The 26,998-nt window shown below is 53.5% G+C and overlaps 1 protein-coding gene across 1 annotated transcript; it reads left to right on the forward strand.

The window, feature by feature from the left end:
- Nucleotides 1-2,898: 2,898 nt before the first annotated feature.
- Nucleotides 2,899-26,998, forward strand: LOC136050576 (cullin-9-like). Its single transcript, XM_065739527.1, has 40 exons — nt 2,899-3,460; nt 4,382-4,536; nt 4,847-5,350; nt 8,497-8,635; nt 10,200-10,390; nt 10,562-10,904; nt 11,047-11,239; nt 11,356-11,563; nt 11,644-11,822; nt 11,900-12,117; nt 12,188-12,404; nt 12,483-12,588; nt 12,664-12,891; nt 12,962-13,052; nt 13,130-13,301; nt 13,422-13,527; nt 13,636-13,731; nt 13,811-13,986; nt 14,172-14,305; nt 14,379-14,540; nt 14,618-14,712; nt 14,791-14,973; nt 15,061-15,209; nt 15,326-15,551; nt 15,643-15,793; nt 15,881-16,026; nt 16,145-16,262; nt 16,655-16,857; nt 16,939-17,198; nt 17,277-17,631; nt 17,929-18,069; nt 20,316-20,480; nt 20,570-20,733; nt 21,120-21,213; nt 21,739-21,813; nt 22,421-22,531; nt 23,830-23,947; nt 24,099-24,232; nt 24,436-24,527; nt 25,483-26,998. Exons 1-40 carry the CDS (start codon nt 2,902-2,904, stop codon nt 25,682-25,684), a joined length of 7,359 nt encoding a protein of 2,452 aa, XP_065595599.1. The 5' UTR covers nt 2,899-2,901; the 3' UTR covers nt 25,685-26,998.

Genomic DNA, 26,998 nt, shown 5'->3' on the forward strand with positions numbered 1-26,998 from the left:
GTTGGTGTCTTGTCTATGCTTTGCAGGAGGGGAAACCTTGGGAGAAAAAAACACTGTCAATGGGTAGGAATAGGGTGGGACAGAAAGGAAAGGAAGAAGGGCTTGTGGTGATCACCAGTGGTGCTGGGACAACAGCATCACAGCTCGATGATTGCATTTCCATGGCAGAGCATTAGCACCACTTCATGTGTGTGCAGATAGGTGACAGATAAGGACAGCGGTGTTGCAGGTGCAGCATGCACATGGAATGACAGCTGCTGGGAATATAGGGAGATAGGGATGGTTGTGCATGTGGTCTTCATGGTGTTTTGTGGGTGTTGGGAACATTGTTTTCCCTTGGTCAGTGCAACTATTCTGTAATTATCTCTACAGAAGATGAAGGGACTCATAAAGGCAAATTGCCTTGTCACTCTCTTGAGTACTAGGGGTAGAAATGACATCGGTGCATCCATATAGTTGCTCCAGGATCAAATGAGAAAGCAAATTCACTTAAATAAATGTCAGGTAAGGCATGGAGGTGATTGACCCTCTCTGATCTGCCCTCATGAAGCCCCACTTGGAGCACTGCATCCAAGGCCTGAGCTCCCCAGTACAAGGATGTAGAGCTGTGGAGCGTGTCCAGAGGAAGGCACGAAGATGGTCAGAGTGCTGCAGCACCTCTCCTATGAAGAAAGGCTGAGGGAGGTGGGCTTGTTCAGCCTGGAGAAGAGAAAGTTCTGGGGGAGACCTCATTGCAGCCTTTCTGCACTTGGAGGGAGATTATTAAGCAGGAGGGTGAGCAGCTTTTTACATGGTCTGATAGTGACAGGACAAGGAGGAACGGCTTTAAACTGAAAGGGGAAATTCAGATTAGATGCTAGGGAGACACTTTTTAACTCAGAGGGGGGTGAGGCCCTGGAACAGATTTCCCAGAGCTGTGGGTACCCCATCCCTAGAGGTGCCCAAGGCCAGGCAGGGCCCTGGGCAGCCTGTGCTGGTGGGGGGCAGCCAGCCCATGGCAGGGGTTGGGCCGGGAGGGCTTTAAGGTCCCTTCCAACCCAAGCATTCTATGATGGTAATTAAAACAAATGTTAACAGATCAGATAGATTGAAACTTGCACCTACTGCATTCAGATCTCCATCAGGAATCCCAGGTCCCAGAGACTATGAAGAAAGTCTGGAACAAAGATGTCTCCTTGGTGAACGAGGATCAGGACAGGGAATACTGAAGCCCATGGAGAAAGACCGGGGGAACGCAGGAGCCAGCACCGTGCCCTGGCTGCAAGGAAGACTAATAAGAGCCTGGCTTTCTCCAGGCACAGTATAGGCAGCAAGTGCAGAGAGGCGAACCTGCCATGCCTCACTGGGGTCCCTGAGGCCGAGACCCCTCAGCGGGCAGCCCTGAGCGCGGAGTGGCTGCAGGCGGCGCCATCCCCGCCCCGCCCGGCCGCAGTGCGCAGGCGCATCGCGGAGGGGTGCGGTGCGGGGCGCGGAAGCGGGCGCGGCGGCGGCGGCGGCAGTGCCCGGGCCGGGCCCGGCGGCAGAGCGGCTGTGCGGAGGTGAGCGGGGAGGCCCGGCGGCGGAGCCAGGCCGCGGGGTGAGTGGGCCGGCGTGGAGGGATCGCGGCTGCTCCGTGAAGGGCAGCGGCGAGAGAGGGAAGCGTGTGCGCATGCGTTGACGTGAACGTCTTGGGGTAGGGAGCTCCTGTGTGCGCCGTACGGGCACGGCGGGGAGCGGAGCGGGGCTTTTGTTACAGGGAGGCTGCAGGGGCACCCCAGCTGGGCGCTGCTGGCTTGCTGCGAACTGCGAGCTGCGAGGAGAGCACAGCTGAAGGTAAATTATATCTTTAATGTATTTTTTTTAAGAGTGATGTTTGTGACCGTCAGCTGTACAGGGTGTTGCTTCACCGCCCTCATGCCTATGCGTGTCAGTGACCCACGAGAGCGCGTTTCTGTATTCCCAGCACCACCTGCCTGGGCTCTCAGAGCCCTGTGTTCCTGTCAGACTGATCCAGCTTCCTCTGCAGCGATGAAGTCGGTCCTTTAGCGGTGCTTGGATAACTGATTGCTGGCACTTGGTCCTAAATAGCAAATCACCTCGTGCTCTTCTTTTCCTGGTTGATAGTAGAGTGTTGTGACTTCTTTTATGTGGCTTGGAGATCTGTAGAAGAACCAGGGAACAGAGGGTTGGTGGATTTGCCTGTTAACTAAACGTTTTAAAGGCAAATTAATACCTGGGAGGAAGAAATACTGAGTGGCTTTTATAGTGATGGGGTTGAGCTGAGAAGCAGCTGGTTATTTTCTTCAAGGACTGGTGACTCTTTGCTGGTTCCAGTGCCACAGTGAGAGGCAGTGTCTGCCTGAAGCCTTGAGCTCCGTGTGACCTTGCAGTCTGTACACAGACACAGACATTAAATAACAAGGGTAAATGCAGTGACTTCTGCAGGGTCATGTTGTGGTCAGGGGTGGAGGTGAAAACAGGGCCTAGCTCTCCTGTTTTTATTTTCTGTTGTGGAGTCAAGTGGGTTGGAAGATCATCTAGTTCCCTACCCCCTGTCATGGGCAGGGTTGCCACTCCACAGTGGGACTTCAGATCAGGTTCTGTCTTATGAGAGGGCCTGAACAGGCCTGTTTACCCTTGGGGATTTTGTGAGGAGAGCTTTCTGTGTGTACCAGTAATGGTACGCACTGTCTGCGGCCAGGGCTTGTACAATAAATAGGCACAGTGTCTTGAAGCAGGGGCACAAACTTCTGCAAAATGAGGTCTCCTTCAGCACTTTATTCTGGTGTCAGGATCTCAAAATGTAAAACTCGTGCCTTGGCTGCTTCAACCGGCGAGGAAGCGAGGAGCTGCTTCACACCCTACACATAGCTCAGAGATGATAACCTGCTCCTTTCTGTTCCCGCAGCTCTGCCCCGCAGCATGGCGAGCGAGAGGCGCGAGGGCGCGCTGCTGGTGCGGCCGGGCCCCCAGCTGCAGGCCTACCCGCACGAGCTGCTGCGGCGGCGGCGCGGCCCCGACGGCGCCCCGGAGTACCTGGTGCGGTGGCGCGTGGAGGAGCGGGCGGCGAGCGGCGGCGGCGGCTCTCCCGCGGGGCCCCGCTCGGAGAGCGTGGCCATGTGGCTGTCGGCGGAGGAGGTCCGCGCCGGCTGCCCGGCGCTGCTGGGCGGGGGGGAGCGGGAGAAGGAGGACGGGGCGCCCGGCCCGGCGCCGGACGAGGCCTCGCTGCTGGAGATGAAGGCCGACGTCGGGAGCCTGGTGCGGCGAGCCGGCCGGCAGCTGGCCGGCGGCGGGACCCCCGTGTCCTCCGTCCTCAACACCGTGCACGTGCTGAGCGCGTACGCCGGCATCGGCGCGCTGGCAGGCGCCTTCAGGGAGACGGGAGCCCTCGACCTGCTGCTGGAGATGCTGTGCCATGAGGAGAAGGTGATCTGCCGCGGCGCCGGAGAGATGCTGAGGGCTCTGGCTTTGCACGACGCAGGTGGGGGCTGCTGCTGAGGATGCCGGTCCTTTTGTAGGGTGGGAGCTCGGGGAGTGGGACCTCACAGGGCTGTTAGCTCTTTGCCGTTGTTGGCATGGAGCCTCTCTTGCCTGATGCTCATCAGAGTGGAGCTGCCACGGTTTGGAAGTGCGCAATGTGTTGGGTGCAGGCGGCGGGTTGCAGTCAGCCAGCAGATGTAGTGGTATGTCCATATGGTTGGTGGTGCCCTGCAGGAGCCATCTGGTTTGTCCTGTCTGTGGGGCCATGCAGGGACAGATTCAGGTTAAAATGTGACCTGTTTTCTTCCCTGGATACCTACTCTGGAGTCAGTAGTTTGGGGTTGATGTTTTGGGGGAATTCAGCAGCCCTTGGGATGAGGAAATGCAGTGTTACTTGGCAAAGCGATGTGTCATCAGTCCAGTTCTAAAAACAAAATGCAGTTCATAGACTCATGGAATCATAGAAGTGGGAAAGGCCACTTAATGATCGTCCAGTCCAACCGCCAACTTATCCCCTGCTGGCTCATGTTCAGTCAGCTGTCAGCACACAGCCCCACAGCCTTTACCTCCACACAGCTTACTAGCCACTGCCCCAAGGTTGCAGCGCTACGTATGTACGGTACTTTGCTGTTCCAAAGTTACAGCACCTGGCATTTGCTGTTACTGAAGCTCTTACAATTGGCCTCAGCCCATTAATGTAGTGCATCAGGATTCAGGGCCTTGCTACCCTCAGGCAGATCAGCATTTTCTCTCAACATGCAGACTTGCTGAGGGTGCACTCTGTCCCCTTGTCCACATAATAAAAATACTAAACCAGACACTGAGCAGCAGAATGGTTTCTTGTCTTCCAAAGACTGTCTGAGGCAAGGAAGATGGTGTAAGAGTTCTCTGTAGGGAGCTTGAATGGTTTCTGTTGTTACAGGGAGTCGGTCCTATATCCTTCTGTCTCTGAGCCAGCAGGATGGCATTGAGCAGCACATGGACTTTGATGGCCGTTACACCTTGCTGGAGCTGTTTGCTGAGATGATGTCCTCTGAAGAGCACTGCGTGTCCTTTGAGGGGATTCATCTCCCCCAGGTAGTGGCAAGCCCTGTCACCCCTGGAATGGGCAGGGATGAGAGTAGGACCCTGGAGGTGGCTGGTGTCCTGCTTGGTTGGGAACGAAGGATAGTTGACAGTAGGCAGCTGAGCAGGACTCGGTGTTGCAAGTGAAGGGTCTGGGCCTGGCTTGAGGCTGAGGTGCAGTGAGGAAGCACAGTGGGCTGAGGGGGGACTGTGCTGCTGCCTGCTGGTCTGCAGCCATTGCGGAACTGTGGATGGGCTGGTGGTGTGCAGAGGGGCACGAGGTGCTTGGCCAGCTGCGGTCTGACAGCCCTGCCTGTTGCAGATCCCCGGGAAGCAGCTGTTCACCCTGGTGAAGCGCTACCTGTGTGTCACTTCTCTCCTGGACAAACTCAGCAGCGATGAGGAGGAGGGTGGGGAGCGACAGGAGAGCAGCCACGTGAAGCAGGAGTTTGAGTTCAGCATGGCTATGGCAAACCTCATCTTGGAGCTGGCGCGCGTGATGGGCTGGGACCACAGCCACAAGCCAGAGCCGCCATCCCAGCAGGAGACAAAGCCATACACCTCCTGCTCCATCTTCCAACCTAAAACCCCAGCCTTTATTGCTAACCTAGTGCCTGTGCTCTCTTCAAACCATGGCAGCCGGAAAAAGCAGAATTGTGCCTTCCTGACCCCATCAGACTTTGCTGATCGGAGCAGCTATGTGGAGTATCTGAAGGCAAACCTGGTGTGTGGCATGTGGGTACGCATGTTGGAGGACTGTGGTCATGTTAGAGCTGGGGATGAAGGCAAGTTTCTTCAGAGCGGTTATAAAATGCACACAGCACAGGTAGGTCACTAGTGGAAGTAGTCTGGCTGGGATGGCAGAGGGGAGTAATGGGTGGCTGGTGATTTCCTAATGATATCTTCTTAATGATATCTTGTGGTTGAGGCTGGACAGTAGGTGTGCTGTGATTTCAGCTACATCTGTCCTAGCAAAGAGATCGCCTTTCACAGCTGAAAGTGACAGTCCTGAAAGAAACTAGTCTTGCTGAGTATGATCTGTCTTGCTAAGGTTTCTCAGCTTCTGTAGAGGTGGCTGCATCCTGGCGCAGTTGTTTTCCCTGCTTTCATCTTGGGGGTAGTTTGGGAATGGGTTAGCTGGACGCAGCAGGGGCTACTGGAAGGCCTTATGGCTTTAGAAATGCCCTTTGGGTGAGTGGACCTTAAGAGCCTGTTGCACTAAAATAGATCTGTTAGTGCTGCACTGTTGCAGTAGAATTAATGAGCTTTTATTAGAGATCAGGGAAAAGGCCTCAATACTTATGAAAAACAGAGGGGAATTTCTGGAGGCATTTCATGGAGGAATTTCTGCCTTTCTGGAGGCATTCAGCTCTAGCCATCCCCAGAACATGCTGCACATGTGGGTAAATCCATGCTGGAATAGCTGAGCTGGGGTCAGGCCTGGGCCTGGGAGAGCATCTGAGTTGTGTTCCAGCTTTTTGTGGCCACTGGGAGGTGTTTGTTCCAGCTAAGACTTCTTTCTTGAGACTTCTGTCTTGGAGGCTGGTTAAGTTCAGTGAGGGCTGTTGTGACAATGGAGCGGGGTGCTGATGAGCTCTGTGCGCTGCTCCAGGCTGTGTGAGGTTATTTCTGCACTGTTCTGGTGCTTTGGCCATGCCTTTGAACATGCCAAACACTGCAGCTGGAGTTGAAACCATTATTTTCTTAAATATCAGGCTTTAGCTGACTGTCATCCACAGCTAGGACTGTATCTGCTTGTATCCTCTACTCAGTCTGGCGCTGTGTGAATCATAGAATGACTGGGTATCCCAAGTTGGGAATTCCTGTCTCCTAATACATAGTTTGGTTGTAGAGATGGTTTGAAGCCTCTCTAATTGGTTCTGGCTGTACCTTAAGTGCCCCTTCAGCCTGTGCTTAGAGGCTTCCTTACTTCCAGTTGATTTCTGCAGATAACAGGTGCTCTGCACAGAGACCAGGTGCCAGACTAGTGCACAAAACTGCACATTGCAGCTATTCAAAAAATCAAAAAGCCCCACTGATGTCTGTAGGAGTGCATGAATGTTCTTTCCTTATCTCTCTTGCTGTAACCAAAGCTTGCTCCTAATCTTCCCAGAGAAAAGGCAAAGAATGTGAGGTTACCTTCTGCGCATTTAAAGACCATCAATTTTTTGTTACACGAGAAGTTATTTTGGGCAGCTTAACTCTGATTGCTCTGGGCTCATCAACTGCCACCTGATTTTGGAGTGCTTCTTGCAGCTGAAACTTAAAAAATCAGCTTAACATACTCTTAAACGTGCAGGTGGGATGTTTGCAGCCTTATCTGCTGGTGTGATGGTGGGTATTACAAACACATGCTTGTACAGGTTGAGCGTAACTGCTAGGGCAGTTTGCTGTACCAATTCAGCTTGCCCATCTGTGTGATGCCTCCCCATCCCTTTCTTTCCCCTTTATACTCCTAAGATCCTGACTTCTGTTGAACAGGTTCTTGCCCAGATCCTCTACTTAATCACTATCACTAGATATCGGAAAGCAAAATAACACAATGTAATACAATATAATTGGAATTAAAGCTAATAAATAAAATGAGTAAGAGAGAGTGTCTGATAAACCGAAGGCCTTACGCTAACGCTGAAGGTGGACGGCAGCGAGCACCCACTGCTGAGTCCATCCCAAAGGAAAGAGAGTGTCCCGTGACCACAGACAGTTTTTATCTTTCTCTCTGAGCGTAAACACGTAAGAACACAAAGCATCGCAAAGTCCTCTGGGGATTGGAGTTCTTCTCTTCTGAGACAGGTATACCTGGAACTGTCAATGATCCATGGAGCTGGAGCATTAACTCTTTAACTCTGAATGCACTACATGATGTTATGATGTGGAATACCAGTACCAAAAATCATAAAACCATGACACCTTCCAAGTTTGTGTCCCTGTTGCTTTGCTTTCTTTTGTTCACATAAGATTCCAGCAAAACACTTCCTTAGTTTTGGACCATGCAGAGATGATTTTTTCAGCATAGGTCTCCTCTATTCAATATCTGCTTTGCATCCTGTCTTATTTTAAAGGGGGTGGTAGTGCCTTTAACAGCCCAGTCCATAAGGAGAAATTGCGAAGGAAATATCTTCTGGAGAGGTCTTTATTCAGTGTTGAGCTGAAGTGACTTGCAGTGCACTCAGTCCATTTGGCCCGTGAATTCCTCCTTTTGTTTGTTTTTTCATCTGGTTAAGCTGAACCTCCAGTTGCTTATTTTATGTTTTTTGTTGTTGTTGTTTTGTTTGTTTGTTCTTGCAATTGCTTTATGTTCAGTTAAAGCCTTGAGTTGCTGGCAAAACTAGATCTGAAATTAATCAATGATGAAGTAATCAAAGATGAAGCTGTTTATTGGTGTTTGCATTTTCAAGTCCATGATTTCTGCCTCTGTAAGTGTTGCTTGCCTGCCAGTCTTTAGGGTGCTGACATCATGCAGTGATGCAGCCTTTGGGGATGTCCATCTTTATCCTGCTCTGTATGTCTGCAGCAGACTCGCGGAGTTAAGTGAGAAGTTTTTGATACAAACTGAGGATTTTTGTTTCCATAGGGAAATATCAGGAATCAAGCATCTCAAAATCATCTTTATAATGTCATTTCTAAGTCCTAGTTGCTGTCCTGGATGTATGCCACCATTCTCTTATTGAAGGGAAACTCATCTCTCCTCTCCTTTGCTCTGGTTTCCATTGCTTGCTGTACCTCTTCACGTTCTGGATGCGGTGTTGTGTTTCTTGTCCTTCAGTCCTACTATTTATATGACTCTTTTGAGATTGTATGTGATGTATTGCTGGTTTGGGTCAAGGATTCCTTGAAGAAAAACTGGTGCTGTTTGTATGGCTTAACTCAGTTTCCTTCCATCTGGGGCTTACTTGGAGTCTCCCAGCATCTGAACATTTCCCAGCAGCAGAATGAACATGAATGAGTGAGCCTAATCTGTTTTACCCCTAGGTTTTGTGGCAGTCAACAGGTCAGACCTACTGGATGCGTTGGCACATGTTAGAGATTATTGGCTTTGAAGAGGAACGGGCTGATCCTGATGGTCAGAAGAAAGAATGTAATCTGATAGAGAGCTTTAATCTAGACAAAGGTGAGGTTTTGTGCTGCATGTGTGTGTCTGTATCATCTCTTTTTGATTCTGCAGTGGCACATTTTTCAGTGGTGAACTTTGTATGGCTAGGTGTGTTTTTCTTTAGTATGCTGAATTTAGCAGGCTTTGTCAGCTTGGTTGTGCAGAGCTGTTCAAGTAGTCACGTGTGGCTGCTTTTAGTATTTTTGAATCCTAGACTTCTGTCACCATATGGTAAAGAGTATAAAATTTGATTAAAACTGTCAAAAATATATGATAAATTTGGTAAATAAACTGCCAAAGTAAGAGTTTAGACACCCAGAGGTGAGGCTGCCTTAGAGACCTTCAGATCCACTTAAATAAGAGATCTGGACTTCTAAAAGCATTTACATGCCAACTTTGTGTTTAACTTTATGCCACTCAGCTTTGGGAAAGGTGAGTGTGAAATGCACTGATTTCAAAAGATGTCTGCAGTGTCTCCTAGTATTGGGATCCTTTGATTTTGTCCTCGCTCTGGGTGAGGATAAAAGGGAGAATCCGTACTTCAGATATCCCTTCCTTGCTCAGCATCTGATGTGACTCTGGTTGGGGATCGTGATGAAGTAACTCCTTCATCAAGCCCTTGATTGTTTAATCAGGCTGGCGGTTTGGATTTAACAGCTGCAAGGGGCAATGTGCATGAGAGCAGCACTTATTGCAAGTGGAAAAGATGGCTCCTTTAGTGACTTCTGACTCTTGTAACTAAAGATGAGCTGCAAGTCAGTTTGAACTGGGTGAATAAAAATGAAGTGCCCTCATCATATCCCACACAAAAACTGAAATGAAAAAGTAGGTGATTTCTGCTTTGGGTCTTGACACTGGGATAAATCTGCTTGTGCTGGCTAACTGTTGATAATCAGCTGTGCATATATTGCTCGTAACTTCTTGGCTTGTTTGACCCTCATCTATCAAGTCTTGAAGTACTGAATGTTTCCTAACTTGCTTTTTCAGAGTTGCAAAAGGTTGCTTAGCAGTTAAGTGTTGATTCAGCTTTTCTAAATGATCCAGTGAAAATCTAGGTTAATAACACATGTTGTTACCTCTTTAATCTGAGTTAGCAATAAGTACCTTCATAGATACAGTCTCCATTTGCTTTTGCCTATGAGTACTTTTCCTGTTTGCCATCAAGAGGTGTTGAGAAAAGAGAGAAACTCCAGGCAAAATTCTCTTAAATATTGAGCACTGAGCAGCTCGGGCCAGCTGTGCTAGCTGCAGACTGAGCCATGTTCTGGCACAAGCCCTGTGGGAGCTGTCTGGCACAACAGCAAGCTAGAGGTTCACCTATGGGCCACGTGCTTCTGCTTTCCAGCCCCAAGAGGCCCCAGAGAAGACTGCAGTCCCTCCTGCCCCACTCCTGGGCTCTGCTCCCAGCACGCCCCCTGCCCTTTGCTGCCCTCCTGTCACCTCCCTTTCCCACACTGGGATGGGGTCGGGCTGGTCCTCGAGAGCTCCTGCTGTGGGAGTGAGGGCCGTGCAGCAGAGGGTGGCTGTGCTGAGTGGAGCTGGTGGGGCTGACGGTGCCTTTCCTCCCTCGGCCATCCTGCAGCCGCGCAGCCGCTTTTGTCCAAGCCCCCGGCAGGGCTGTGCCCACTGCCTTACCTGGGGGAGCAGCCGAGCAGAGCTGCAGCGACCCTGAGCCGCGCTGAGTGGTGGGAGCTGCTGTTCTTTGTGAAGAAGCTGGAAGCTCAGGAGCAGCAGGAGATGCTCCAGCTCATCCGGCAGGAGCACGCTGAGCAGGTACGGGCCGGAGTGGCACGGGGAAGCCCAAGGGAGGGGGGGCTCGTGGCGCTGGGGAGGGGTCCGGGGCTCTGTGCAGTGCGGCCCTTCTGTCGGCTTGGGCCCGGGCTGTCTCAGGGGCGTGGGGTCCGTCATGTGTCCGTGTGTGTTGACGTATCCCCATGCACACAGCTGTCGGAGCCGGCCGAGGACGCCCTGCTGCAGCTGCCGGTCCCTGTGGAGCTGGCCCAGACGGTGCTGCGGGCCCTGGAGAAGCAGCTCCAGGGCAGCGCTCAGAGCGAGCTGCGCAGCTCCCGTGTGTATGCGAAGTGCTTAACGGGGAGCGGGGCCGGGCAGTGCGGTGGGAGCAGTGCTGCGGTGTCCTCGGAAGGCACCGGTCCCGGAGCCGTGCCGGCCACGGTGGCGAAGGAAGAGCTTTCTGCAGCCACGGCCCTTGGGTCGGATTCCCAGCTGTTCCGTGAGCTCCTGGAGAGGGAAGGACTGTGCTTCCCACGGGTGGAGGAGCGGAGTGAAGGTGAGGGCCCAACAGAGGGAGACTGCAGGCTCTGGAGGTGGCGTGGGACAGGAGGCCGGCGGGTGCCAGGCCTGCGGGTGTGTCTGGGTGCTGCTGCGGGTGCTGCTGGTGGTGACCCAGCCTCTCTCCCTCCCTTCTGCAGTGTGGGGCGGCTGCGAGGGTGTGAGTGAGGGCGGCTGCCTGGCCGAGGTGCAGCGCGTGGTGGATGCGATCCTGCGTGGCGGCTGCGAGGCAGAGCTGCGCGTGTCTGGGCTGCAGCACGCGGTGAAGGTGCTGGAGGAGGCCCCGGAGCAGGAGCGGTGTGGCAGCGCAGCCCAGGGCGTGCCAGGGACCAGGTGTGAGGCTCTCGCATCCTCGCGTTCTGGGTGGGCCACGTGGGATGGTCCGAGTGTGGTGGTGTGAAGGTGGCTGTGTGCGGGAGGCTCCTCCTGAGGTGCCCTGTGCCGTGCAGGGAGAAGCTGGTGAGGGCGGCGGTGGAGCTGCTGGGCACCGAGGAGGCCGAGTCGTGCCCGGCGGCGCTGGCGCTGTGGATGGTGGCCCTGCTGATGGAGAGCTGTGAGTGGCGCGTGCCTTTCGCCGCTGAGGGCGGTGCGCGGGCAGTGCTGGCCTGCATGCGGCGGCACGCGGCCTCCACCCTGGTGCAGCAGGCTGGCCTGGCGGTGAGTGCACACAGGGACTCAGAGGGTGATGGGGCTCTATTTGGTGCCTGCCACGCCCTGAGCTGCCGTGGGCCGTGCAGGCGCTGAAGCTGCTGGTGGGAGCTGGAGGTGCTGATGGGAAGCCTTCCCTGCTGAGCCACACCGACGCACAGACGATGCGGGAGATCTTCGCCAGCATCGGCTCTGCCTGCGGCGAGGGCCCGCCCGGCCTGCTGGGTGCCATCCCTGCTGCCGTGCGTGCCATGCAGGGCGTGCCAGGGTAGGGACGGGACCGGGCAGGTCCCGGGGAGCTCTGCACTTGGGGAGGACGGCACCCACATGGCTGCGTCCCCGCAGGGGCTCCTCGGGCGTGCGGAACGGGCTGCTGGTGGCCGGGATGCTGGTGGATGGACATCGGGGCCTGGCGGAGCAGCTGGTGGGCTGCGACCTCCCCGCGGTGCTGCAGAGCTGCTGGAAGGATGGGCGGGATGCCGGCTGCCCCAACGCCGCGCTGGCCTTCAGCATCATCGACCGCCTGGCAGAGCACCGGCTGCTCCGTGGCCCCGAGATGCCAGGTACCGCGCAGGCGGCCCTCTGTGCCGTGGCCCCACAGGCAGGGGCTGAGGGTTGCACTCTGTCCCGCAGGCACCGAGGCCGTGCTGCTGGAGCCTACAGCTGGGCTGTGGGATGGTGCACTGCCCGAGGATGCGGTGGTGGCCCTGGAGCAGCGACTCTGTGGCCTGGCAGCTGTTCCTGTGGGTGAGGTGTCCCAGCGACTGCAGGAGCACCACTGCTTCCGTCTGCTGCTGCACGGCCTCGAGCTGCCGGGAACGGAGAAGGCCGTGGGGCTGCGGATCCTCAGGTGGTGATCGATCAGAGTGTTGGGGCCCAGGATAGGGCTGCCTTGGGCCTGACCTGAGCAGCCCCTTCTGTCCCATAGGATCCTGAATGCATTCCTGGACGGGTACCGGGAGGATGCGCTGCCCTGGCACGAGTGCGTGGAGCCGTGCCTGTCCTTCCTGAGCACCCGCAGCAGTGACCGTGAGGTGAGTGAGCCCTGGTGCTCCTGGGGGCAGTGAGAGCTGTGCTATTCGCCGCCTGCTCAGGGCCGTGTCCTGCAGGTGGTGCAGGAGGTGGTGGGCTTCCTGCACCGCCTGGCCACCACCAACAAGGACTGCACCGTGGGGATGTGCCGTGCGGGCGCCCGTGAGGCTGTGGCCAAAGCCCTGGACGAGCACAGCACGGCCCTGCCACTGGCACCATCCCTGCTGGAGCTGGTGAGTGACTGCGAGAGGCACGCCGCGCTCTACAGGAAGCTGACGGGCAGCGTCTTGTCCGGCTGCATCCAGGTGGGCCGGGGGTCCTGCCGGCTTGGGGAGAAGGATGCGGCCCCCGGTGACGGCACGTCCCCATCCCCAGGTGGTGCTGGGGCAGATTGAGGAGCACCGCCGCAGCCAGCAACCCATCAGTGTCCCCTTCTTTGACGTCTTTCTGCGCAACCTGTGCCGAGGTGAGCGTGGGAGCCGGGCCCCGTGCAGAGGTGCTTGTCCTGGCGGTGGCTGGAAGCCTCGTATGCTCTCCCCGCAGGCTCCAGCGTGGAGGTGAAGGAGGACAAGTGCTGGGAGAAGGTGCAGGTCTCCTCCAACCCGCACCGCGCCAGCAAGCTGACGGACAGGAACCCCAAGACCTACTGGGAATCAAACGGCAGCACCGGCTCCCACTACATCACCGTCCACATGCAGCGCGGGGTGGTGGTCAGGTAGGGCTGTGTGGGGAGGAGATAGAGGGCTGTGGGGCTCTATACACCTGCCTTCCCCGTACTGGTGTTGCTGGATGTGGGTGAGGGCTGCGGGACAGTTCCATGTTTGCCACGCCGCAGGGAGATGAGCATGCTGGTGTCCAGCGAGGACTCGAGCTACATGCCAGCCCGCGTGGTGGTGCTGGGCGGGGACAGCCCTGCTGACGTCCGGACGGAGCTCAACGCAGTGAGTTGTGCCGGTGCTGCCGGACTGTGGCTGCACTGGGGCAGGCCAGGAGCGTGGGGCCACTGTGTGGGCTCACTGCCCACCCTGAGAGCTCCCGTGTGCCCGCAGGTGACCGTCCTGCCCTCGGCCAGCAGGGTGGTGCTGCTGGAGAACATGCCGCGCTTCTGGCCCGTCATCCAGATCCGGGTGAAGCGGTGCCAGCAGGTGGGAGCCGGGCCCGGCCCAGGCCATGGCAGTGGGCGTCAGGGACACAGACGGAGCTCAGCGTTGTTCTTTTCCGCAGGGTGGCATCGACACGCGCGTGCGTGGCATTGAGGTGCTGGGGCCCAAGCCCACCTTCTGGCCCATCTTCAAGGAGCAGCTGTGCAGGCGGACGTTCCTCTTCTGCAGTGCTCGGGCGCATGCCTGGTGCCAGGAGATCAGGCAGGATCGGAGGCAGCTGCTGCAGCTCTTTGGCAAGTGAGTGGTGCGTGGTCCACGCCGTCTGTCCCTGGGGTCCTGAGGCAGCAGGTGTGGTGCTGGCAGCCCGAGAGAGGCTGAAGGGCTGGGAAAGGTCCCCATCGGCGTCCTGGGATGGTGAGGCTGTTCTGTTTGCAGTTGGTGGGTGCCTGAGACCGTACCGTGCTGCCCACTTGCTGTTGCAGGCTGAACCGGGTGCTGCGGCACGAGCAAGACTTTGCTGAACGCTTCCTTCCTGATGACGAGGTGGCCCGGGCCCTGGGCAGGACGTGCTGGGAGGCCCTGGTGACCCCCGTGGTGCAGAGCATCACCAGCGCAGGTACTGCCATCATCCCTGGCCTTCCCCCTGTGCCCAGGCCCGAAGCCCCCACTGAGTCTCTGCATCCCTGCAGACTCCGGTGGCATCAGCCCTCTGTCCTGGCTGCTGGACGAGTACCTGGGGAGCGTAGAGCCACCCCGCGGTGACGCCTTTGGTTCCTGTGTGCGGCGCCTGACCCAGCTCCTGGTGCACGTGGACCCGGGTGGTGAGGATCTGGAGGAGGCGAGAGCAGCCGGTGAGTGCGGGGCTGCCGTCCTGCGGGGCAGGGTGAGGGGCGGCATGTGGGGCTGAGCCTCGGCCGTGCCTCGGTAGGGGGCAAGGAGGGCAGGAACCAGGAGACGGCAGCGATGAAGTCTGGCGGCCTGTGGGACATGGTGCGGTGCTGGCGTGGCGTGGTGCAGCAGCAGGTAGGGCGTGGGGTGATCGGTGCTGGCAGGGCCCGTGGCAGTGCCACTGCGGGGCTCAGCTCTCGGCCGTGCCCACAGGTGCAGCAGTTCCTGGAGGTGTCGGGGCAGGCAGCGGATGTTGTGGAGCGGTACTGCGCGCTGTACCGGCGCCTGCGTGGTGCCACAGAGGAGCTCTTTGGGCAGCAGGCCGCTTTTGTGGGAGCCCTGGGCCAGGGCTTCGCCAGGGCTCTGCTGCAGCTCTCCTTCCTGACCGCCCTGCACGTGAGTCCAGGGCCCTGGCTGTGGGAACGTAGCCCTGGGGCATGCGTGTTCCCGCCAGAGCCACGCAGCCATCCCATCCCAATGCAGGTGAGCGAGCAGTTCGCCCGCTACCTGGACAGGAAGGTGCAGGAGCTGCACGGGGCCGCGGGTGGCACAGGACAGCTGCAGCAAGTCCTGGAGCCCTTCGTCGTGTTTGGCGGCCTGGAGTTCGCCCACACCTTCGAGCACTTCTACCGGTGAGCACGCTGCCCTGCTGTGCCCTGGGGAGGGAAGGGCCGTGGGGGGTCCGTCCCGGTTGTGGCAGGGCCGGTGACCGCAGGGCTGAGGCGGCCCTGACCTGTGGCCGTGGCAGGCTGTACCTGGGTGACCGGCTGCTGGTGCAGGGGCCCTCCTGGCTGGAAGAGGCCGTGGTGGAGCAGATGGGGCTGTGCTTCCCCCGCCGCTTCCCCCAGGAGATGCTGAGTGATTTGGCCGAGTCAGAGGAGCTGTGGCGGCACTTTGGCCTCTTCCAGCTGCAGGAACGGGACCGGCGGCTGCTGGAGCGGGACCTGGAGAGCCCCAAGAGCCCTGAGACCGAGGTGAGGGGTGGAGGGATGGGGGCCGAGGGCTGCCCTGTTCCAGGCAGTGTCCTGGGCCTGTCCTGAACTGCCCTCGTGTCCGTGTGTCCAGGTGCCCAGGGAGGTCCCCGCAGTGGAGGTGCTGGTGCTGTCCCCGCGCTGCTGGCCCGTGTCCCCACTGTGCTACGTGGAGGAGCCCCGGAGGTTCTTCTCGGCAGCGCTGAGCTCCCCCCTGGAGGAGTTTGCGGACTTCTGGCGGCACAGTGAGTGCAGCAGCGGTGGGGTCAGGGTTCTCGGGCAGTGGGGTGGGGGCACCAGGAGTGCCCAGGAGGCTGACACTGCCCTGGCAGGCCAGAGCCGGCCGGGCCGGCTGTGCACGAGGCCCCGGCGGCTGCAGTGGACGTGGCTGGGCCACGCTGAGCTGTGTTTTGGAGACTGCATCCTCCACGTGTCCACGCTGCAGATGTACATCCTGCTGTGCTTCAACAGTGCTGAGGTAGGAGCCGGGGCCGTGGGGCAGGAGGGACGTGGCTGGTGCTGCCTTCCAGGGCGGCTTCCAGCGGTGCATGGAGTGGGGATGTTCCTGCCTGGCATTGTCCTCTGTCCTTCTGCAGGAGGTGGCGGTGGATGCCCTGCTGCAGGTGACAGGGCTCCCTGCCGAGCTGGTGCACCAGGCCCTGGCCCCACTGACCCATGGTGATGGCATCCTGGTGCAGAGCTGCACGCATGGGGGTGAGTGTGGGGCTGGGACACTTCTGGGGCACTGCCTCGCCTGGCCCCTTTTGGTGCTAGGTGGGGAAGTGGGATGAATGTACCTAGCTGTTGACACTCAGATCTGGGTGTGGGATTGGGGAGGATTAAGCTGGAGGCAGGGACTGATTTTGGGGCTTGAGAATGGTCTGTGGGGCTTTAGTGTCTGTGGGGGTTGGGTCTGTGTTCTTTGCATGTTGTAGGGTGTTCTGTGTTTGTGATGGGCTTGAAGCTGTGTGTGGGGGACAGGGATCAGGGTGAGAGCTATAGAGGCAGCAGCGGGAGGCCCATAGTTGGCTCCAGCAGCCACACAGGCCTCATGGGGCTCCTTCAGGGACCAACTCGGGGCCTGGCTGACCATGGGCCGGGTGCAGCTCCAGGTGCCCTGCGGCTGAACCAGGCGGCCCTGGCCCATGCCTCTGGCCGCCACCTGAGGCTGCTGCCTCGGCAGAGGTACCTGCGGGCAGAGAGGGCTGAGAGCAGCGCCTTGGAGAGGAAGAGGAACGTCCTCTGCTGCCTCATCACCCGTCTCCTCAAGGCAGAAAAGCAGCTGCACATTGACAACCTGGTGTTTAAGGTATGGAGGCTGAAGGCTTCGGGGGTGGGGAGGGGCTGTCGGGTGTAGAACAGAGAGTGAAGCGCTCCTATGCTGTTGCAGGTGATCGATGCCTGTGAGAAGGGTGAGCTGGGGCCGGGCCTGCAGTTCCTGAGCTTCTGCTGTCACAGCATGGATGTGCTGTCCTGTGTCCTGCACCTGCTGAACCAGGGCTACCTCCGGCGCCAGGAGGAGAGGCCTCATGTCCTGGAGTATGTCTCTGCTGAAGCCACATCACCTCTTGGAGGCCAGGCACAGATGGTTTTCCAAAGAAGACTGCCGAACTCTTCTTTGGATGAGAACAGTGCGGACTGCCTGAATTGGTAGGGATGCGTGTCACCTGGGGCTGGAAGGTTGTGCATCTCCTGCTTGTGCAAACGTGACACGTTGTTCCATTTTAGGTTTGATCCCAGGTCAGAGGAGTTTCTGCTGGCCATGCTGCATGTGCCAATGGGGCACACTCTTAGTGTGGAGGAAGCAAAGTTGCTCATGAACCAGACGGTACAGCAGGTCCAGGATACCCTGAGCATCCCAGATGATGTTGCTCAACACCTCCTCATGCACTGCAGGTGGAACGTGGATTTCCTGATCCAGTGTTACGTAGAGGACCGTGAAACTCTGTTCATCTCCTCGGGGCTCCAGGTGGAAAATACCGAGCACCCTCCAAGCCCAGGAACCCACTGCCCAGTCTGTGTGAACCAGTTGTGTCCCAGTGAGAAGCCACCCACCCTGTGCTGCATGCACTACTGCTGCAAGGTGAGGATCAGAGTCTTTAGCTCCTGTAATTTGGCAGGGATTGCTGTTGCCTACTTGAAGCAGCAGTTCCTTCTCTGAAGATGCTGTTGAGTGATCTTCACAGAGGTCATACTTGTCAGCTTCCTTGCTTGTGATCCTTCAGCTCACAATTAGTCTGTTCCTATTCTTCTGCTTTTGTGTATTGTTCCACATGCCCTCTGCTGGGTGGGGTGGGCTCCTGGGCTGGAATTTCTCCTTCACATTACCCAAGTGTGTAGCTCCTGTCTAGCTCTGATCTCTCCTTCTCTATTTTCACAGCCCTGTTGGAATGAATATCTCACAACTCGCATTGAACAAAACATGGTCCTCAGCTGCACCTGTCCCATTTCTGAGTGCCGGGCACAGCCGACCACAGCATTCATCTGTTCCATCGTTTCCTCCAAGGAGGTTATAGCCAAGGTGAGGTGTAGGAGAGATGGTTACTGGGTGTCCAAGCCATGTTCTGTCTTGGTCACTGCTAGCCCATAATCTTGCTGCTACTTTTCCCCATCCCACAGTTAAGACTGGTTTACACAGTCATCAGAAGCAGCAGGAGCTGCTTGTTCTCATGCAGGTATTCTTTTTTTTCCCCTCTTTTCATTCAGTTTTTAATTACTGCTTAGAGCTGAATCCCTTCCCCACCTAGTGGTGGAGTTGTGGATGTTACATGACTGCCTTTAGGATCCTGTGTGAACAATTATGTAGAGAAATGAACAAAGATTTCTTTTTTATTTCATTTTACTTCAGCCCTGCAAACTGGCAACCAAAATGGGCAAGGCTACAGAGAAACATTTTGTTCAACATATCCTTTATATCTTTTCTGTAAGAAGTGCTTGGCAGATTGCTGCATGTATCTGGGCACTTAGTGCTTTTGCAAATCTTATGGCCCCACTTGTCTCAGAGCAGGATTTTATATCTTGTTGCAATGGTTGTTTTACTGAGAAGGAAAAAAAAACATTTCAACATAAATTGTAGCCGGTTTTAACAAGTTGCTCTGATGCTCTCACTGAAATGTTGTCTGTCTCAATGTTTTCTGCTCAACAGTGGGTTGGCTGGAGCTGTAGTGCCTTAACACAAAGTCATGTGTACAGCGTCATTGAATAATTTAGATTGTAATAATGTCATCCTACTCTGTGCTCAAAATAGCCAGCTTCTTGAGTGAAGATCTAATGGTTTTAACAATGATGTTGAAACATGTTGTTCCAGGTTCGGTCTTTTGCATCTTCCACTTAGGTAGCTCTAGTCAGTGAGAAGGGGCCCCTCTGCTGCCTTCTTTCCAGGCTGAACAAACCCATCTCTCTCTGTCCTCTCACATACCCCAGGCTGTCTTGGAGGGCTGTGAAAACTAGAAAATTTCTTATGAATTTTCTCCATCTTTGTACTTGTTTACATAATCCTTACATAAAAGTAGCTGAGAACAGGAAGCTGTGAGCAGTATAGCTGCATCCCTGGGTCTCTACCTGAACTACCCTTATTGCTGACTAGTTTACCTTGTCCTTTGTAATATTGTCTAGAAGCCTCGGACAAAGTGAGTCTTATTCCCCTTTCCACATCATATAACCAAGCAGTAGGCTGCTGAGCAATTTAAAATCAGAAACAAACAAACAAAAAAAAAATAAAAAGAGCACCTGAAAGTCTTTTTGGTGGCATGGCAGACCCAGGGAACTACAGGCCTGTCAACTTGACCTCGGTATCAGGGAAACTTATGGAGCATATGATCTTGAGGGAGATCACACGACACGTCCATGGCAACCAGGGGATCAGACCCAGCCAGCACGGGTTCACAAAGGGCAGGTCGTGCTTGTCCAACCTCATCTCCTTCTGTGACTGGGTGACCAGACTGGTAGATGAGGGAAAGGCTGTTGATGTAGTCTACCTGGACTTCAGCAAGGCCTTTGACACGGTCTCCCACAGTATTCTCCTGGGGAAACTGGCAGCCCATGGTGTGGACAGGTTCACTCTTCTCTGGGTGGAGAACTGGCTGGAGGGCCGTGCCCAGAGGGTAGTGGTTAATGGAGTTAAGTCCAGCTGGTGTCCTGTTACGAGTGGTGTTCCCCAGGGGTCGGTATTGGGGCCCATCTTGTTTAATATCTCTATTGATGACCTAGACGAGGGGATTAAGTGTACCCTCAGTAAGTTTGCAGATGACACCAAGTTGGGAGGATGTGTCGATCTGCCTGAGGACAGGGAGGCCCTTCAGAGGGATTTGGATAGGCTGAACAGCTGGGCTGAGCTCAATGGGATGAGGTTCAATAAGACCAAGTGCCGGGTCCTGCACTTTGGCCACAATAACCCCATGCAATGCTATAGGCTTGGGGCAGAATGGCTTGAAGAATGTAGAGAGGAAAAGGACCTGGGGGTGTTGGTTGATGTTCGGCTTAACATGAGCCGACAGTGTGCCCAGGTGGCCAAGAAGGCCAACAGCATCCTGGCCTGTATTAGAAATAGTGTAGCCAGCAGGAGCAGGGAGGTGATCATCCCCCTGTACTCAGCTCTGGTGCGGCCGCACCTCGAGTACTGTGTTCAGTTTTGGGCCCCTCACTACAAGAAGGACATTGAGGCCCTGGAGTCAAGTAGTTGTTGAGGTGGATGTAGAGTGCAGAGGTACCAGACCCCAGGTGTAAGGGCTAGCCATAACTGATCTCCTCTCTGGCTTCTCCTTACAGTATGAAAAAGCCCTTCTCAGATGCTACGTGGAATGTTGCTCCAACCTGACGTGGTGCACCAACCCTCAGGGCTGTGATCAGATCCTCCTTAAGGATGGACTTGGTTATGAGGCAGCCTGTTCAAAGTGCTCCTGGATATCTTGTTTCAATTGCAACTTCCCAGAGGTGAGGCTGAACTGAATCGCAGGCTTTGCTGCCTTGGGTTTGGCACATACCTTTCTGCTTTTGTGTGGTTGGCTGTCTCTCTCTTTCAGGCCCATTATCCTGCTAGCTGCAGCCACATGTCTCAGTGGGTGGATGATGATGGGTACTACGAGGGAATGACAAGTGAAGCCCAAAGCAAGCATCTGGCTAAACTCATTTCAAAGCACTGTCCCAACTGCCAAGCTCAGATAGAGAAAAACGAGGGGTGTCTGCAGTAAGTATCTGTTCTTGTTTGGTACTTAGTACAGGAAGGTACAAGGACGTACAGTTAGCTCCACTGTGCTGCATTACTGAAGAGGTTTCATGTGGATATCACTCTAAACTGCAGAGTGCAGTTCACCCTTCTCAGGAGGGTGGTATTCTGAGATCGTGCTGCCTGTTCTGCTTTGCTTCTGAAGACGTCTTTTTTTTTTTTTTCCTTTTTTTAAGAAGCATCATTTACTTCCAGCAAAACTTCAAAAAATACCTGCAGGGAAGTGCATAGTCATGAGTACTGGGTTACATACTGCAGCCATGTGGTGCAGGGGAGCACTGGGAGGAGCTGTTTTCAAGTGACTTTTGGGACTGAATGATTCCCATTGTTGTTCTCCATCCATGCAGTATGACGTGTGCCAAGTGTAATCATGGCTTCTGCTGGCGTTGCCTCAAGCCCTGGAGGCCAACTCATAAGGATTATTACAATTGCTCCGTTATGGTGAGTAATTTGCTCTGTCCCAGTGGTTGGTGCATGTGTTCAGATACACCCGGGCTCTCAGGCAGAAGGTGAAGATCTAAAGGGAGGTGGTAGGCAAGTGGATGAGGCCAGGCTCTTCTCAGTGGTGTGTAGTGATAGACAAGGAGCAATGGCCTAAAACTTGAACACATGAAGTTCTGTACCAACATGCAGAAGAACCTTCTATATTGTAAGGGTGAAGGAGCACTGAAGCAGGCTGCCCAGAGGAGTGGCTGAGTCTCCTATGGATATATTCAAGACCCATCCACCTGTGTGATCTGTGGTAGGGAACTGCTTTAGCAGGTGGTTGGACTTGATGATCTCTTGAGGTGCGTTCCACCCGCTGTGATTCTGTGATCTCCACTCATGCTGTTTTCTGTGGGCTTCACTTGAAGCACTTGCCAGTGATGTTGACAATATTGTCAAAGCCTTTATCTGTGGTAGCAATTTCCAGGCAACTCTGGCACCTTTGAAGTTGTTACAGGTTACTTCTACCTGTCTTTTCAGGTGAGTAAAGCAGCTTGGCAGGAGAAGCGCTTTCAGGATTACAATGAGAGATGCACCTTTCATCATCGTGCGAGGGTAAGGCCTCTTTTTTTTTTTTTTTGCAGAAGCTTTGTTGCCCTAGCCCTGGTGAGTTTCAGTTGTGTCAGTGCATTTCACCTGAAGCTGAGAAACAGGCTTCAGATCCCAGTGGCGATGCCTGGTTGTGGCACCCTTGATCTGGCACAAGGGATAGTTCTTGGTCTGCTTTCTTCTGTCAAGTCTGTGGAAATGCAACACCTAACTTGTGGTGTTTCACCTGCTCAGACTGATGCAGTAGTTTGGAAGCAGTGGCAAAGAGGACTCAAGGCTGAACTCTACCTAGGTTCATAGGTTCATTAGGTTGGAAAGGACCTACAAGATCATCTAGTCCATCCATCCTCCTATCACTATCCCTACCCAACTACTAAATCAAATCCCTAGATTTGATCAAATCCCTACCTAGAGCTGAGCTGCTGTGAAAGGTTAAAGCTGTAGCACAGTAGAGGTGTTGTAGTTGGGTAGTTTTGTTGCTCTCCTGCTGCTTGCATTTCCTGGTCTGGTGCTTTAGAGTGTACAGCAGTTACCTGCGTGGAAGGTGCTGGGTTTTTTTTTATCTCGTGGAGCTTGAAACTGACTTTTTTTTTCTCTCCTGTGATTATTGCAGGAATTTGCCGTGAGTTTGAGGAACAAGGTTTCTTCCATGAGTGAGATACCAAAAATTAGGACTTTGGCCTTTGTTCTCCATGCCTGCAAAGTGCTGGAACAGGCACGGAAGGTAAGACTGGTAACAAGTGTACTGAGATTTAGTCTTTATTTATTTGGAGTGTGTTATGCCTTTCTTGAAGTGATGAGATGCCATTAGGAAGACCTTGCTGTAATCCAACAAGGGGAGGCAAAAAAACCTCAAGGGGAGCAGTAGCATCATCAAAGGAGAAAGGCTCATGTTTAGCTTTTTGAGCTGGGCTCCCTCTGCAGTGCTTCTCATGGTTGGATCATAAGAAGTAGTTCAAGTTTATACCTTGGAGTCAGCACAAGTGTTAGAGTTAGATTAGAGTTAGTCTCAGAGTTGATTTGGTCCATTCTTGTTTAATATGCCCTAGTGGTGGGCGCTTACCTTTGGAAAACTCTGCTGCTACTGTGATATGATTAGGAAGTCCCCCTTGATGGTTGTGATTCTCCTTTCTTCACTGCATGATGAGCTGTAGGTGTTCTAGGTGCACTGACTTCGCAGTGAACGCCCTTCTGCCTGCATTAAGGATTTGTAGTGCAGCCACTGGACCTATGCAGCAAAACTGTAGTAGGATAGACCTGCAATGTTTTCTTTCCCCTGAAACCTGGGAGGGAGGTGGGAATTGCCTTTACCATGCATGCATACCTTCCTTGTGCAGACAGATTTGATTCTGAGAAACTCTTGGAACGTGAAAATCTGCCTGTTTTGTCTTTTCAGAATGGTAGTCCCTGTGTTTGCTAGGGTACACATCATTGTTGCCTGCTGCTGCTGGCTCTTCTGGCCTCATTTCTTTAAATGAAAACAGTGGTCTTGTTCCTTCTGGGTACCTGATGGCTTTAGCAGTCGATCATCCTTAACAGGAGCTTCTCAGTTCTTGAAATTATTTTGTCCTGGGCTCTTGGGGCTGTGTAGTGCCATATGTGCTTTTACTTGGGTTCAGTTCTCTCTAGTCAGTGTGGCTTGAATTCAGCCCAGGCTGCCCAGCAATGGGTAGGTTCTATGCACTGATTGTTTTGACACCTTGCCTGTTGGTCAGTCACACTTGTTAGGCATTTGCAGTCTGTGTTCTTGTGATGTTTTTGAGTTGGGAACATTCTGATATTTCCAACTCAAGTTCAAAATAATTACAGTTTCATTTTCTATTTGAATTATATGAATTGTTCTAGGTGGCTTAGCACTGCTGTCACTTGGCATAATGCTTTACTGGGCTGTTACCACAGACCAGAAATATGCCAGACTTCTCTCAGCCATTGATACTGAGGACTGGAAGGGTTTGGTGCTGCTCTCCTTACCTTTCCCACACTGAAGCAGAATGCTTAACGGTGTGGTCTGTACTGCTCCAGGTGCTGGCCTACTCCTGTGTGTACAGCTATTACAACCAGGACACAGAAAGCACTGACATTGTGGAACAGCAGACTGAGAGCCTGGAGCTTCACACAAATGCTCTGCAGATCCTTCTAGGTAAGTGCCTCAGTCTCTCCACAGTACCAGTTAGCAGTCCCTGATACATGCAGTGTGCTTCCTTCTGAGGAAGGAAGCTTGTGAGCTCAGATACTTGTTCCCTGCTTAAAAACCTGGGGAGCAGTGTGATGTTTTTGGTCTCGGATTGTAGAGGAAGCCCTGCTGCGGTACCAGGACCTGGCAGCTTCTCTTCAGCTTCTGAAGGCGGAGTGTTTCAGTACTGGTTTGGAGTTGGTGCATCGGATCAAGGAGCGTCTCTTTGCAATTCTCTGGCACTCCACGCAGGTGAAGTCCATGGAGTCAACAGGTGGCTTGTCTTGCTCTGGTCTAGTTTGATCTTGGCCAGCCTAGAGAAAGGCTTGATGAGCTGAGGGTACATACTCTGAGATGCTGTGAGTATGTGTGGTGTTGGGAAGGGGTTTGCAGTACAAAGTACACCTCCCATTACATGTTGTCTCTCTCTTCTGGCTGTTCTTCCATGCTGGCAGGATTTCCGTGTTGGGCTTGAGGCTTTGGCAGATCCTGGTCAGACTAAGGTCAAACTCTCAAATGTGCCTTCTTCAACTCCTGCCTCTTTAGGGTGAGTTTTCTTCACAGGGTAACAGGGAAAGGTGATGAGTGCAGAAGAAACATTCATGACCAGAGTTTTCTCCTGTGCTCACTGAAATGCAAAATAATTAATAAAATATATTGATTTCTTGTGTTGTGGTTTGAAATAAGAAGGTAAGTAACAGTTGTGCAGAGAGCCCAGTGAAACCTCCACTTAGGCTATGGTCAGCAAGGCTCCATCGTTGGCAGACCTGGACTGCTGTACCTGGATCCTCCTGGGATCTTGCAGAGTGTCACCTGCTCTTTCTTCAGAGGTGTAGTAGCGATCTAGGAGCTACCTGAATGAGAACAATGAGAAGAACATACTTGGAGAGAGACAGAAGGGCCTAGCACTTATTTTAGGAAGTGACTAGAGAAGACACAGCTGTAAGAGTGCTGAGAGGTAAAATTAAGAGTGTAAGTGTGTGAAGAGTGAAAGTCAGTGGTTTGTTGTGGCTCTTTCCTGGAGTACTGAGCTGGAAGGTGCTAAGTGTGACTGTAAGGTGATGAGTTTTAAAAGAAAGTCCACTTCAGTATTATATACTGCTTCAACCAAAGGGCACAACTGGCAGATGCAGTCCTACTGTGACCAAACCCTTGGACATCTCCTGTGTTTACAGGATGCTGAGGATTGCAAGAAGGAATGACAGATGGGCCAGGAGACACTCAGTTTCAGGGCAGGGTTTCTTGTCCTTTCCAAGGAGGCTGAGACACCAGAGCTGCTGACTGTAGTTTGTTGGCCTGTCTGCATTTGCCTTGCTGGCACATCCCTTTGCTGTATATGTGGATGAGGCCATTCAGTCGCCACCTTCTGGGCATAGCTGCATAGATGCTGAATCCTTAAGGCATTTCTTTGGCAGAGGTTGCTGAGGTGGTGGCAGTGGGAAGGACAAAGGTGGTGTAGGGCTCAGTCTTGGCTGCTGCTCTGATACTCTTCTCTTCAGCAGGTCAAAAAGTGCCACCTTGTGCGAGTCCCCCAACACAGATGAAGAGGCTGAAGATGAGGACTGTGAACCACACTGGCAGGAAGACTATGATGATGATGATGATGATGACGATGACCTAGATGAAGACAACTTTCTGTTTTATGATGAGTCAGATAACCTTGATTGTGACTCGTATTTCGATGATGATGATGCCTATGACTAGGGGTGGGCTGTTGTCATCCGACCTGCCAGCCTGGGTCTGCCTCCAGGCTGCAGTGACCAGTTTATCTTTCCTTGAAGACAGTGAGGAGCTCTCAGGCAGAATTAAGAGACACATTCTTTGGGGGGTGCTTCCACCTTAACTCCTTTTTAATATGCAGAACTGTTGCTCTGGACAGATGGGCTGTGTTGCTGTGGGCACACTTCTCAGATAAACATCTCTTGTTTCTGTTTCCACCCTATTTACATTCATCTAGTTGAATTAGAAAGTCACAGCTTGGTTCCACATTGAAAACTGCGTGTCACCTGTTAAAAGAGTTAAGAGTTCAGTCCTTCAGAATGATCTCAAGTCCTATGGCAGATGTCCTGGCATGGCACTGCATAATCTAGCCAGAGTATAGAAATGTTGTGAAGCAGTGTTAACACTCGAGCCAAAGCCAAAGCTTGGAGCTGATGAGGTTCCCTCCAGAGCTGAGTGGGCATGGCTCAGTGCATTGCCCCATCTGAGGGGAACATTGTTTTTACTGTTTGTTCTTGGAGCTGTCTTCTCTGCTGTGAAGCACGATGGGCTGTTATGAGCCTGGGCACAGGTTTGTGGGGCTGCATTTAAGAGTATAAATACATGCATACATGTACATACATATATAAAACAAAATACACAGGTTATTTGGAATGTATGTTATCTTTGAAAAAAAAAAAAAAAAGCAAAAGACCCTGAGGAACAAGGGCTGAAAAAATCTCTTTATAAAAAAGTTTTTCTTTCCTAGCACAAGCCTCCTTGTGGTCAATAGGGGACATGGCATGGGTGCAGAGGAAGAGCAGGATGTGATCTAGATGAGCTCACTTCAGGAACTGGTTGTGAAACTGATGAGGGTTTGGGGTGCTTGCCTGTTCAAGCAAAGTGGCTTTTCCTCTCTGGGCAGTCTGGGAAACAGCAAGAGGAATGACAAAGAGGGCAGGGTACCAGGGTGGAAAACAAGAAGTTCTCCTTTAAGTGTATTGCTTATAAAAAGAAGAACCTTCAGTGTAAACTCCCATCTTAAGCCAAAACCCTAAACGATGACCCAGAGCCAGATAACGTCCTCCAGGTACACAGGTGAAGACAATCCCTTTAGTCTTCCAGCACCCCCAGAGCTCTGCTGGAGCTAGGGCTGTGCAGGCAGGCAGACATGAGCCTCTCTTCTTGCACATCTTCCAGCTTCCTCTTTGTTCTATAGTCTGGTCTCCCAAGCACGCGTCTCCAGGCCAGGGCTGGCTGTCAGCCTACATCACTTTGCATTTAGGGTAAGAATAATGCAGGTAACACACAGACGTTTCA

Source organism: Cyrtonyx montezumae, unplaced genomic scaffold (assembly GCF_038088225.1).
Source record: "Cyrtonyx montezumae isolate F1298 unplaced genomic scaffold, pur_monq_1.0 scaffold_24, whole genome shotgun sequence".
Classification (NCBI taxonomy): Eukaryota; Metazoa; Chordata; class Aves; order Galliformes; family Odontophoridae; genus Cyrtonyx; species Cyrtonyx montezumae.

Coding starts and splice junctions, on each gene's coding strand:
- LOC136050576 (XM_065739527.1), top strand. CDS start 2,902: ATGGCGAGCGAGAGGCGCGAGGGCGCGCTGCTGGTGCGGCCGGGCCCC. Junction 17,632..17,928: donor GCATGCACTACTGCTGCAAG/GTGAGGATCAGA, acceptor CTATTTTCACAG/CCCTGTTGGAATGAATATCT. Junction 24,233..24,435: donor TTCTCTGGCACTCCACGCAG/GTGAAGTCCATG, acceptor CCATGCTGGCAG/GATTTCCGTGTTGGGCTTGA.